Below are 11,569 nucleotides of genomic sequence, written 5' to 3'. Positions count from 1 at the left end.
CTAAGTACTAAATCAAAAGCTCGCTTTTGGCGCTTCTGTTCCTTCCTTCCTCTTGTTGTCCATGCTTTGGGGGACTTAAATAACCTTTGCCCTTTGATTAGTCACTTTAGTGACCTTCTAACGGTCCCACGCCTTGGGGACTTAAATAACCATTGGCCCTCTAATTAGTCACTTTGTGGCCCTCTGTCTGTCATGGATCCATTGACCCTCTATTCTGTTTTGTAATGTGGTTATGATTATTGGCATACACGATTTTTTGTATTATATGTCTGTTATTTAAAATAATTTATTCAAATCAAACTATTCATTGTTTAGCCTAAATAATTATACATGGTGATTTGTATACCCTTATACTCTTAGTATAATATTCATTACTCTGTCTTGTGCTTATAGCTATTAGAACCCCTTTCAGGTAAAGAAACTTAAGGAATAATGGTTTTACCTCATTAATTAGGATCCAAATTTGATATGAACATCATGCTTGTTTTCTTTGTTCCTTTATTTATTTATTTATTTTATTTGTAATTATTATCTGACTTATGTTACATAAATAATAATTCTCATGTATACTTTAGATATTTATCTACGTCTTTTATTTCATTTCTCTGCATTATTTAATTTAGTTACTTCGAACTAATCTTAGAAATTTTAGAATTTAATTAGTTATGAATCCAGCCCTAGGCACTGGGGTGGGTTGTGACAAAGTGGTATCAGAGCAATGGTTAAAAAAAAAAAAAAAAACCCATTGAGGTAGAAGATATGCGTACTATTAGAAAATAGGATAATTTTTTTTTTTAAAAGTTGTTAGGATGTATAAGCCATTATGGGTATAGTTTCTTATTCGTTCCATAATTGAGTTTCGGCATCCTGTGGTGCAGGAAATGTCGGAACTCAATTTCGGTGACTCTTTTTTGCGTGGACTCGATCCACCGGAGTTCGAGAGGATTTTTGAGAATAACAACTATGTCCTAGACCTGCCAAAAGGAATGGGGACTCTTGAGGAAACAGTTAGACATGCAAACCCAACCCTGAACCGATTGATGGGCATACCAGTATACCTACGGGCAGTCCCTACGGTAGTAGAACTACTATGGTGGAGGGTTGATGACATGAGTACACTAGACAAGTTTCTGGGACCAACAAGGGTAGTAGGCATGGACTCAGGACAAGGGTACCCTTGTTTCTTAGTGGCACCCTTGCCCCTAAAATTCGTGGCTCGAAGAGGGAATGCATTTTTAAGTGACCATCTGCGAGCAGGAGTCCCTCTCCCTCCAAACCTTATTAACACCCAGATTTTAGTGATTTTATGACGTATGTAGAAGTGCCAGTACGTATCGTGGGACGTCAGCTATGGGGTTACAAAGCAAGCATTCCCATTTACTGAGTGGACGTGGTAAGGTTATGCTTTGGCATTGAGCAGAGTGGTTGTGAATTTGAGCACCATATGTAGCTACAATTCCCATGGGTATTTCCAGTTTAAAATCCCGAGAATATGATCCTTTGTTTTGTTGTTGTTATTGTTGTTTTTTTTTTTTTTTCCCTTTTGATGTACAAGTGAGCTGATCATGACACAGTTCTAACTCGTTTTGTCATAGAGAGTTAAGCACTAACTTGATGTAACTACAAGTAATGTACCAACACTGTTAAGCATAAATAAAACTGGTGTTTTGTGTATAATTTTTTGTGAATTATGTGAAAATAGTAGGTAGATGATAATTAATAGAAATCATGCACCATGTTTATTAAAACTGTTACTTTATAGCTATGGCTAATGATGGAAATGGTATTGGATCATCATTTAGTAGAGCCGATCCAATGGAAAAGATTATGGAAAGAGTTGTTGCTAGTTTCTTGCAAGCTTTGTAGAACAATGTAACCAATGGATTACCAGAACATCGTGAAGGGCTAACTACGATTAAATAGTTCTAAGACCTGAAACATTCCACGTTCACAGGAGACTAGAACCGATTGCTAGTTGAAGCTTGGGTTAAAGAAATGGAAAAGATTTTTCGTGCTCTATTTTGCATAGAAGAACAGAAGGTGTCCTTCGCCACCTTCACTTTTAAAGAGGATACGCAAGACTGGTTGCTTCTTACCTTAAAAAAGGAAGAGATCGTGACGTAGGCTAGATTTCTAGAAGTATTTTATGAAAAATACTTTCCAGAATCACTACGGAAGCAGAAGGCATTGGAGTTCCTACATTTGAAGCAAGGAACGATATCGGTAGCAAAATACGAAAGTAAGTTCACCCGACTGGTGCGATTTGCAACATATGTTATTCTAACAGAAGCTTGGAAAGCTAGGAAGTTCAAAGCAGGATTGGATGCTGGAATCAAAGATAAAATTGAGGTTTTGAAAATACCAACCTATGCGGATGTGGTAGATTGGGCGTACATCGCTGAGAAAGGAATTAAAACATCACGTTCGGGTGAAATAGGTCAAAAGAAGTGATTTTGGGAACCAGTCGGAGGATCTAGGACAACTCCACCAAAGAAAATGAATACAGGACCTACTGGCTTAACTGGTTTGGCCAATCAAAGTTTTACTATCCCCAGGGGTAACACCATTCTGAATTGTCCGAGTTGCGGAAAGGCTCATCGTGGACAGTGCTATTGGGCAATAGGAGTATGTTATAGATGTTTGGTTACTAATTGCATGATTATGTTTGGTTTGGCCCAAAAATATACTAATCACATTGTTATGTTTTAGTAATAACAATGCCCTTAATTTACATTTTTGCACGTATAACTATATTTTATTTTATTAAATTAATTAAACAATTGGAGTGTCACAAGGGTTATTGGACTTGTCTCAAAGAGCATATCTAAATCATGTTCTAGCTAGGTTTAATATGCAAAATTGTAAGCCTAGTATTGCTCATGTTTGTAAAGGAGATAAATTCAGTAAAGCTCAGTGTTCGAAAAATGATGTTGAAAAGGAATCCATAAAGAATGTTCCATATGCTAGTGTTATGGGTAGTTTGATATATGCTGCTATTTGTACTAGGCCTGATATTGCATATACTGCAAGTCTATTGGGGAGATATTCATCTAATCCAAGACATGAGCATTGGGTTGGAGCGAAGAAAATGTTGAGGTACTTGCAGAAAACTAAAGATTGTATGCTTGTCTATAAGAGAGTAGATCATCTTGAAATTACTGGCTATATAGATGCAGATTTTGCTGGTTGTTCAGATGACATGAAATCCACTATGGATTATATTTTTATGCTTGCAGGTGGTGTCATATCATGGAAAAGTTGCAAGCAGTCACTTGTGGCATCTTTTACAATGCAAGCAGAAGTGATAGCATGTTTTGAGGCTGGTACTCAAGCTGTGTGGTTAAAGAACTTTGTTTCAAGGCTTCAAGTAGTTGACTTCATCTCTAGACCCATAAGAATTTATTGTGATAATATGGCTGCGGTTTTCTTTACAAAGAACAATAAAAATTATGGTGATACTAAACATATAAATCTGAAGTATTTCAAAGTTCGTGAATGAGTGGATAATGATGATGTCACTTATGAACACATTGGTACAAAAGACATGTTAGCATATCTTCTCACTAAAGGGCTTAGACCAATTGAGTTTGTTAAACATGTTGGGCATATAAGTATTTTATAGTCTTTTGATGTGTGTGGATAGATATATTTTTTAAGTATTTGTTTTTGATACATTAATGAGTTACATTTTTAGCCATTAAAATTTGACGTGTTGACTCTCATTTTATCTACAATTATACGTTTTGTGCAAATTTAAATATTATTTGTTATTTATTTTAAGTAAGCTTATTGAGTTACAGTTAATAATTTCTGAATGAATTTAAAGACTTTCGGTTTTAGAAGTGTATATGGATCCATAAAGTTTAAAGTCTTGTTTGAGATTTAAAGGTTTCATTTGGAAGTGTAAAAGGAATAAAATCCCATAAAATGGTCTTTTAGACCATACAAAGGACTGAATGCGAAATTAACATATTATAATTAGTTGGATCACTTATGCTAAAAGTTTCATGCTATACTGGATCACATACAGGAATCCATGTTGGTGGAATTTTGGTATTTGTAATTGTAGAAGATATTATGCTGATAAATAGTGGAATTAAAAGGTATGTATCTAAGTTTATAACTGTGGTCGTCACCTTTGCTGTTATCCTTGACATCCGATGTATTAATCTGTATTTGCCCGGATGACCAATTGGATGATCGTTCGAACGATCATCATGCATAAATTTAGACAATTCGAACGAGTCAAAATTTGATAAATGTAACATTGTTGTAGAGGCATTTATTATATAATTAAAAATTTTGAGAGACCAAATATAATTGTCAAAATTACATGGAGCAAAATATAATATTTTAAACAAATGTGTTTGCTTGAAAACCCGTATGTGGAAACCCGGCCCTAAACCACCACGTGGAGAGAGAGAAAAAAAAGAAGAAGAAAAGAAACCCTACAAAAACCCTGAAACTTTCTCTCTCTTCTTTCTCTCTCCTTCCCTGTTTATGGAGTCGTCATCTGCGACCCCTTTCATGTTATATCTGTAACATTTACAGAGATCCACCTTCTTGTTATCAGGAAGCTGAACTCTCTATTAGGGTTTTTAGAGAGAAAGAAATGGCAAGAGTTTGTGGTGCAGGGCTTATCTCAGCCCTAGCTTCCGCAACATTAGGCGTCGACCATGCCTACGCCGATGGCCCTTTCACCTTCTCTCCCTTCTCTTCATCACCTGCTTCCCCACCTCCTCAATCTTCCGAAACTTCTCCAACGTCTCAACCATCTGCCGAACCTCCCCCCCGTGTTCGCAACAATAACCCACGAACTACTTCTGCTGGGTTCGATCCCGAGGCGCTCGAGAGGGGTGCCAAGGCCCTGCGAGAGATTGCCAGCTCTCCCCATGGCAAGAAGGTTCGGAATTTTGGGCTTTTTTGTGTGTATTTTTGTTGATTAGTTCACTGTGTTTTTGGTGTTTAGTGGAGAAAATGTATGGTCACTTCACTTGTCTTGCTATTGGGTTGTTTGTTGTGTTTTGTTTTTTTGTTTGATTTGATGTATATAGTTTTTCAATTAAGTGTAATTAATGACGGCTTAATGCTGAATTAGGTGTTCGATGTTATGAAAAAACAAGAAGAGACGAGGCAGACAGAATTGACTGCGAAAGCCACTGAGTTTAAAGCCATGCAAGCTCAAGCTGAAACTGTATGATTCACATTTCTACTTCAATTTCTTACGAATTCCTTTTTATTTTGATAATTTATTGTTTTGTGATATCAGGGAGGGAACAAACAAAAGAAATTATAAATAAATAAAAAAAAAAAAAACACCAAAAGGACATTAATTTTATGGATTTGATTAGTGTTACATGGGGCTATGTTATGAAATTCTAGGTTAATTTGCGCAGTGCTTGGATAGTCCATTACTAAGAATAAAGAAAACTGGAGTCTCCCACTTTAATTCATATCTGTTGAGTAATAAGAACGAGGAATACTTTATCTTTTATTCAGGAGGAAGAAGTGTTTCGTGGAGTTTGATAGATGATCATCTGTTTAGTGCCATTGTTTAACTAAAAAATTGAATTAAGTTGTGGTTATTTGCTACCCCAGGCACACTCACGATGACTTGGCAAGTGGTTGTATTTATCATCACATGATCAATTTGGGAAATTTTTATTGAATCCTTCCGTCGTGAGATTCCTTTCTCTTGTTGGATACTTTAATGATAGTCACAACTTGAGTGAATTAAACCTTCTGACTCAGTGGCATCTTTGCGATTTACCTCTAGGATGCACATGGCCTTGCCCTGTTAAATAGGACGTATACAAATGTGGGTTCAACAATATTATCTAGTGTTAAATCTCAATTGCTTTAACAAATCTTGGTGATACATGGCCCCTTCTTTCAAACAGACAATTTGTTTCTCTCAGTTTTGTCTAAATATTTCCTCCGCATATCCACTAAATGTGATTAATATCATGGAGAGGGTTCAGATTTTCCACTTTAGCTCATTAGTGACATTGTCACATAGATGATCTTAGAGCAAATTCAGCTCATCGGATGAGTTTCAAATTCTACCTCTTCTTTGTCAGATGTCTATTTGATAGATCAGCTGGCATATTCCTAAGCGGAAGAGCTAAATTATTTAGAGTTTGTTGGTTCTTTTGTGTATCTTTATTTGTGTCTTCCAGGAACAGCCAGATATTGTTGCACTAGATGGTTTCTATCACTCACACTGGTATAGTTTCATTGTATGCTGTCTGTTTTTGGCAGGAAAGACAAAAGGTAATTTATGAAGAACAGAAAAAGCTGGCTCAGCAACAGGCACAAATAAAATCCCAGATGGCTCGCTATGAGGATGAATTGGCAAGGAAGAGGATGCAGGTATGTATACAGTATATTTTAATTTTTTGTTTAGACGATATTTGTTGGAAAGATATAACTGTTCCTTGTAACTTTTCCAGGCAGAAAATGAGCATCAAAGAGCAAGAAATCAAGAGCTTGTCAAAATGCAAGAAGAATCAGCTATTAGGCAAGAGCAAGCCAGACGAGCGACTGAAGAACAGATTCAAGCTCAGCGTCGGCAAACAGAAAGGGAGAAAGCTGAGATTGAACGTGAAACAATAAGGGTGAAGGCTATGGCAGAAGCAGAAGGGAGGGCCCATGAAGCAAAGCTTGCCGAAGAGGTTAACAGACGAATGCTAGTAGAGCGTGCAAATGCCGAGAGAGAGAAATGGGTTGCTACCATAAACACAACTTTTGATCATATTGGAGGTATTTCAATTTAACATGCTTGCCTAGGACCCACCAAATATGCATTCATCAACATAAACAAAATTCTAATGCCCATTTTGGATGTTATCATGTTAGCACTATGTGCAAGCTCCTTGGTTTGCGACACGTGTAAGCTTGAACCAGATAAATTACTGATTCATAAGGCTAACTGATCTGGTTCAGAAAAATATAGACACTGCTCTTCTTTTATACTTTTTGGGCTTTAGACCCTTTGACTCTAGGGGCTGGCCATTCATAGATTAAGCGCAGCCCATGCATGTTGCTCCATTGCCCATGGATAGAATTTATAAAGCAACTGATATGCTATCCCAGTGATGTTAGACAACTAGTGCATGGAAGAAAAATAAAGCAGCTTGTCTCTTTGTTTAGAAAGGGGAAAAAAAAACAATAAAAGTTCAATAACTGATATGGGATACCACTTGAAGATTCAAATGAAAACATCGTTCTTCAAATTTATGCTTGCTAGTGTGATTTTGTTATCCCAGCGATGTTAGACAACTAGTGCATGGAAGAAAAATAAAGCAGCTTGTCTCTTTGTTTAGAAAGGGGAAAAAAAAAACAATAAAAGTTCAATAACCGATATGGGATACCACTTGAAGATTCAAATGAAAACATCGTTCTTCAAATTTATGCTTGCTAATGTGATTTTGTTGAATGTCAATTTAATGGAAAATGCATAAACCATATCTATTACTATTTTGTGAATAATACTAATATTACTGGAGGCTCTATTAGTCCCATTTTACATATTGAAAATTATTGCTATATGAACATTATCAATCACTTGGTATCTCCAAATCCCTTTGGTGAGGTACCTATTGCGTCCATCTCCATTCACAGTTTTTGTGCAAGTAATTTATTTAAAACTAAGAAAAAGAATTGATGACGGTATGGAGTGGAATTATTGGGACAACCATATGATCAAGATCAACCATCGAACTGACTAATGCTTCAAATTGAGTAAAAAATGTGACAAACTGAACTTATAGAGAGTTAACATAATTCATATAATTGAGTTTTAGATGGGATTGGAAATGATTTTAAAAATTCTGGACGACAACACTCAATTCCTAATATGTGTCATTCGATACTCTCTCGATACCAATATACCCAAACTGATGCCACCACTAGTCCTGAAACCATGATTTAGGACATGCGACATGCATAAGTTGGAGGTTGTGTTGGGCGTAAGATTTGGCTGACAACGGTGTTCATTATGTTTTTGTGCAGCATTGCTTGCAAGGTTGATGCATACATTTTGGTATGAGAACAGTTTCGTTTTTGGTTAAATGTAAATTATATGACACAGATTCATTTTGGTGGTCTTCATCTTCTTTTTTGCCTTCATATTTTTCTTGTTATATATTAGCAAGCATATCTAATTTTGGTGACTGCCCAATATACATTTTTGTATAGATCATTTCATAGATATTAGTGGACACTGTTATGTTTTAGAATTGATTACTTACATAAATAGTGATATAAACTGATGGCAAGGAAATTGATGTCATGCAATTATTAAAATATTACTCTTGCTATTCTTTCTTGATTGAAACTATAACTTTCTACATACAGATTGGGAATTAGTAAAGCCTTTATTTAAATCCATTTTCATTTTAATTGTGAATGGGATATAAATTATAATAAAGACTTCAATTTCTCAAATAGTGTGAGTCATTTGGATTTTGTGCTCAGATCTTCTTTTAAGTCTTTACTATGTCGTTTCATGCCTAAGAGTTGCTATTCTAAGTAAAGATCATGAGGTTCAGATCCAAGTAAATTTAGGGTTGGAAATAGTGGACATCCCTTGATTGAGGTACATGAACACCTCCACCCATGATTTTTTTTTAGAGACGAAGCAGCCAAGTAGAGATTCTTGTCGTTCATAATTTGACCAAAAGAAAAAAAATTCTGTATTAAATAAGTGCCTAAATATTCCACTCTCTGTTGTTGTTGACATTTTGGTTCTGCTATGGATGTAAAACTTTGTGTTAGAAAACGCTTGTTTGATGGGGATCCATCTATGTTTTGCAGGTGGTCTGCGGGCCATATTAACTGATCAAAATAAACTGGTTGTAGCTGTTGGAGGAGTGACAGCTCTTGCAGCAGGGATCTACACAACAAGGTATTGGACTCCTATAAGCAAATTGAATTGAATACATACAAGTGGACGATGTTTTGGTACATTTGGTATTACTTACAATTATATTATTCAGCTGTAATATTTTGTTGAACTCACAAGTACAATTTTGTCTGCAGTACACATAATAACTGTTTTGTTACTATTAAAATAATATTGATGATTATGATGATGTTATTTAATTCAAGTTTCATTTGCAATGCAGAGAAGGTGCAAGAGTGCTTTGGGGCTACGTGGACAGAATATTAGGACAACCATCATTGATCAGAGAGTCCTCCAGAGGGAGATATCCGTGGTCAGGATTGTTTTCTCGTGGTATTAGCACTCTATCACTTAACAATGGTACAGCGTCTGCTTCAAATAATGGGAATGGATTTGGTGACGTTATCTTAAACTCTTCTCTTCAAAAGCGAATTCAGCAACTCGCTAGTGCAACTGCCAATACAAAATCCCATCAGGCACCATTTAGGAACATGCTCTTCTATGGTCCTCCTGGAACTGGGAAAACAATGGCTGCAAGAGAGCTGGCACGCAAATCTGTATGCAATCTCTCTCTCTCTCTCGCATGGGGTATGGACTTTAATTGTTGGGGAAAAAAATTCTGTGATTCATCTTCACTGATTAAGTGTTCTGGTGAACTTTACAAAATTTGGTGACTCTTTATCATCTTGGTCATTAATTAGGCAAAATTTGAAATTTGAATGTTGGACATCTGTGGGCCTGAGCAACATGCTACTTTTTGGTCATTTTAAGAGTTCGATAACTACATCAAGCATGGGTATAGGCCAGAAGTTGTGGATGCCTCATCTCATGCTTGTGGATCATGGGTTCTATTTGGTTTTATTAGTGATTCCCTATTAATGGTTTGATATTCTTTCAGGGGTTAGATTATGCGTTAATGACTGGTGGAGATGTTGCGCCACTGGGTCCACAGGCTGTAACCAAGATACACCAGTTGTTTGATTGGGCCAAGAAGTCAAAGAAGGGTTTATTGCTCTTCATTGATGAAGCAGATGCATTCTTGTGTGAGTAAGTGATATTTGCTTTATTTTGATTTCCATTTTTTTCATATGGAAATATAGTTATCCTTGCATAATGTGGACAAAAAACAATTACTTTACTCTGCTGTCCCTTTTTATTACTTCAATAGTGTCTTTGTTTATGATTCTGATGAGTAATGTGGGTTATGGTGACTATACAGTTCCCGTGAATATATTGAAGAACCAAAATACTTGAATATGTTTTCTATTTGCTAATGGGGAAATTTGTGCATCGATTATGATGAATATTTTTTGTCCCTTCTGTGGCTTTTATAAGGAGAACCATTTTTCCACCTTAAAATTATTAGGTGAAAGGGATGGTAACGGAATATGTTAAGACTACATAAATTGTTGCATAATTTGGTTTGACCTTGATTTTATTTTAATGCCATATGCTAGACATCAACAATTTCAGTTGACTTATTTATGATGAAACCTAACTATGAGAATTTGGTTTTTTAACCAAAATTTTCAGGCGAAACAAAACCTATATGAGTGAAGCTCAACGGAGTGCACTCAATGCCCTTCTTTTCCGCACAGGTGACCAGTCCAAGGACATAGTCCTTGCTCTTGCTACAAACCGCCCTGGTGATCTTGATTCAGCTGTGGCAGATCGTATTGATGAAGTCCTGGAGTTTCCTTTGCCTGGTGAGGACGAACGCTTCAAGCTGCTAAAACTCTATTTGGACAAGTACATAGCTCAGGCTGGGGCAAGAAAACCGGGTCTGTTTTCCAATCTGTTCCGGAAACAGCAGCAGCAGATAGAGATAAAGGGTTTGACCGATGATATTCTGAGGGAAGCTGCAGTTAGGACTGAAGGATTCTCAGGAAGAGAGATAGCAAAGCTGATGGCAAGTGTTCAAGCTGCTGTTTATGGGAGCGAGAACTGTGTGCTTGATCCAAACTTGTTCCGTGAAGTAGTAGATTATAAAGTTGCAGAGCATCAACAGAGAAGGAAACTGGGTGATGCTGACGGAGGTAGCTCCTGATGGTAGTGTTTTTTAAAAGTATTACCATATGAATTGTGTTCACTTCTCTTTCGTCAGTTGGGTAAGAATGAGCAGGTGAGTGTCTCTGCTTATATTGTCTGCCGTGGGCCATTTTTATTTTTTGGCTACCGTGTTGTTATCATTATTTGCCCTCTGTTTACTGGGGAGTTTTGGAATATCTTTACCATAGGTTCAATTAATCTTACTGCTGATGAACAATATTATGAAGTGTTCATGGGTCATTTGTTTTACATTTGTTGTCTCACTTTTAGGGCTGCAAACGGATGAAATCAAGCCGAGCCGAGCTTTGCTTTGCTGAGCTCGAGCTCAATTCGTTTATTTATCGAGCTCGTTTATTGAGATCGAGTTTGGCTCGATAAGAAACTGGGCTCGAGCTTGGCTCTACTCGATAATTTTTTTTAATATTATTTAAATAAAAATGTTTAAACAAAAAATATTGTTTATATTATATAATTTATAAATAATGTATTTATACTATTATTTATATATATTTATATATTAAATAATATATTTATTATATAATTTAGATAAAAATAAACAAGCTGAGCTTGACGAGCCGAGCTTATGTGAGTTCAAGCTCGGATTATTTACTAAAC

The 11,569-nt window shown here is 36.3% G+C and overlaps 1 protein-coding gene and 1 pseudogene across 1 annotated transcript; both read left to right on the top strand.

The window, feature by feature from the left end:
* Positions 1-2,851: 2,851 nt before the first annotated feature.
* On the top strand, positions 2,852-3,499 carry LOC145820165 (secreted RxLR effector protein 161 pseudogene; annotated as a pseudogene).
* Positions 3,500-4,387: 888 nt separating this feature from the next.
* LOC114302950 (uncharacterized) lies at positions 4,388-11,203 on the top strand. The gene is made up of 8 exons (XM_028248071.2): positions 4,388-4,903; positions 5,099-5,194; positions 6,262-6,372; positions 6,453-6,762; positions 8,818-8,908; positions 9,129-9,462; positions 9,804-9,952; positions 10,439-11,203. The coding sequence occupies exons 1-8, from the start codon at positions 4,613-4,615 to the stop codon at positions 10,950-10,952; spliced, it is 1,896 nt and encodes a 631-aa protein (XP_028103872.1). The 5' UTR covers positions 4,388-4,612; the 3' UTR covers positions 10,953-11,203.
* The last annotated feature ends 366 nt before the right edge of the window (positions 11,204-11,569 follow it).

This window comes from Camellia sinensis, chromosome 1 (assembly GCF_055761805.1).
Source record: "Camellia sinensis isolate YWXY chromosome 1, ASM5576180v1, whole genome shotgun sequence".
Classification (NCBI taxonomy): Eukaryota; Viridiplantae; Streptophyta; class Magnoliopsida; order Ericales; family Theaceae; genus Camellia; species Camellia sinensis.
The sequence above is the reverse complement of the archived record's forward strand: the minus strand, read 5'-3'. Positions and strand labels throughout refer to the sequence as shown.

What these genes read in the sequence shown, in the direction of transcription:
- LOC114302950 (XM_028248071.2), top strand. Translation starts at nt 4,613, where the DNA reads ATGGCAAGAGTTTGTGGTGCAGGGCTTATCTCAGCCCTAGCTTCCGCA. An exon ending in AACTTTTGATCATATTGGAG is followed by an intron (nt 6,763 to 8,817) that starts GTATTTCAATTT and finishes TATGTTTTGCAG; the next exon opens with GTGGTCTGCGGGCCATATTA. An exon ending in GAGAGCTGGCACGCAAATCT is followed by an intron (nt 9,463 to 9,803) that starts GTATGCAATCTC and finishes ATATTCTTTCAG; the next exon opens with GGGTTAGATTATGCGTTAAT.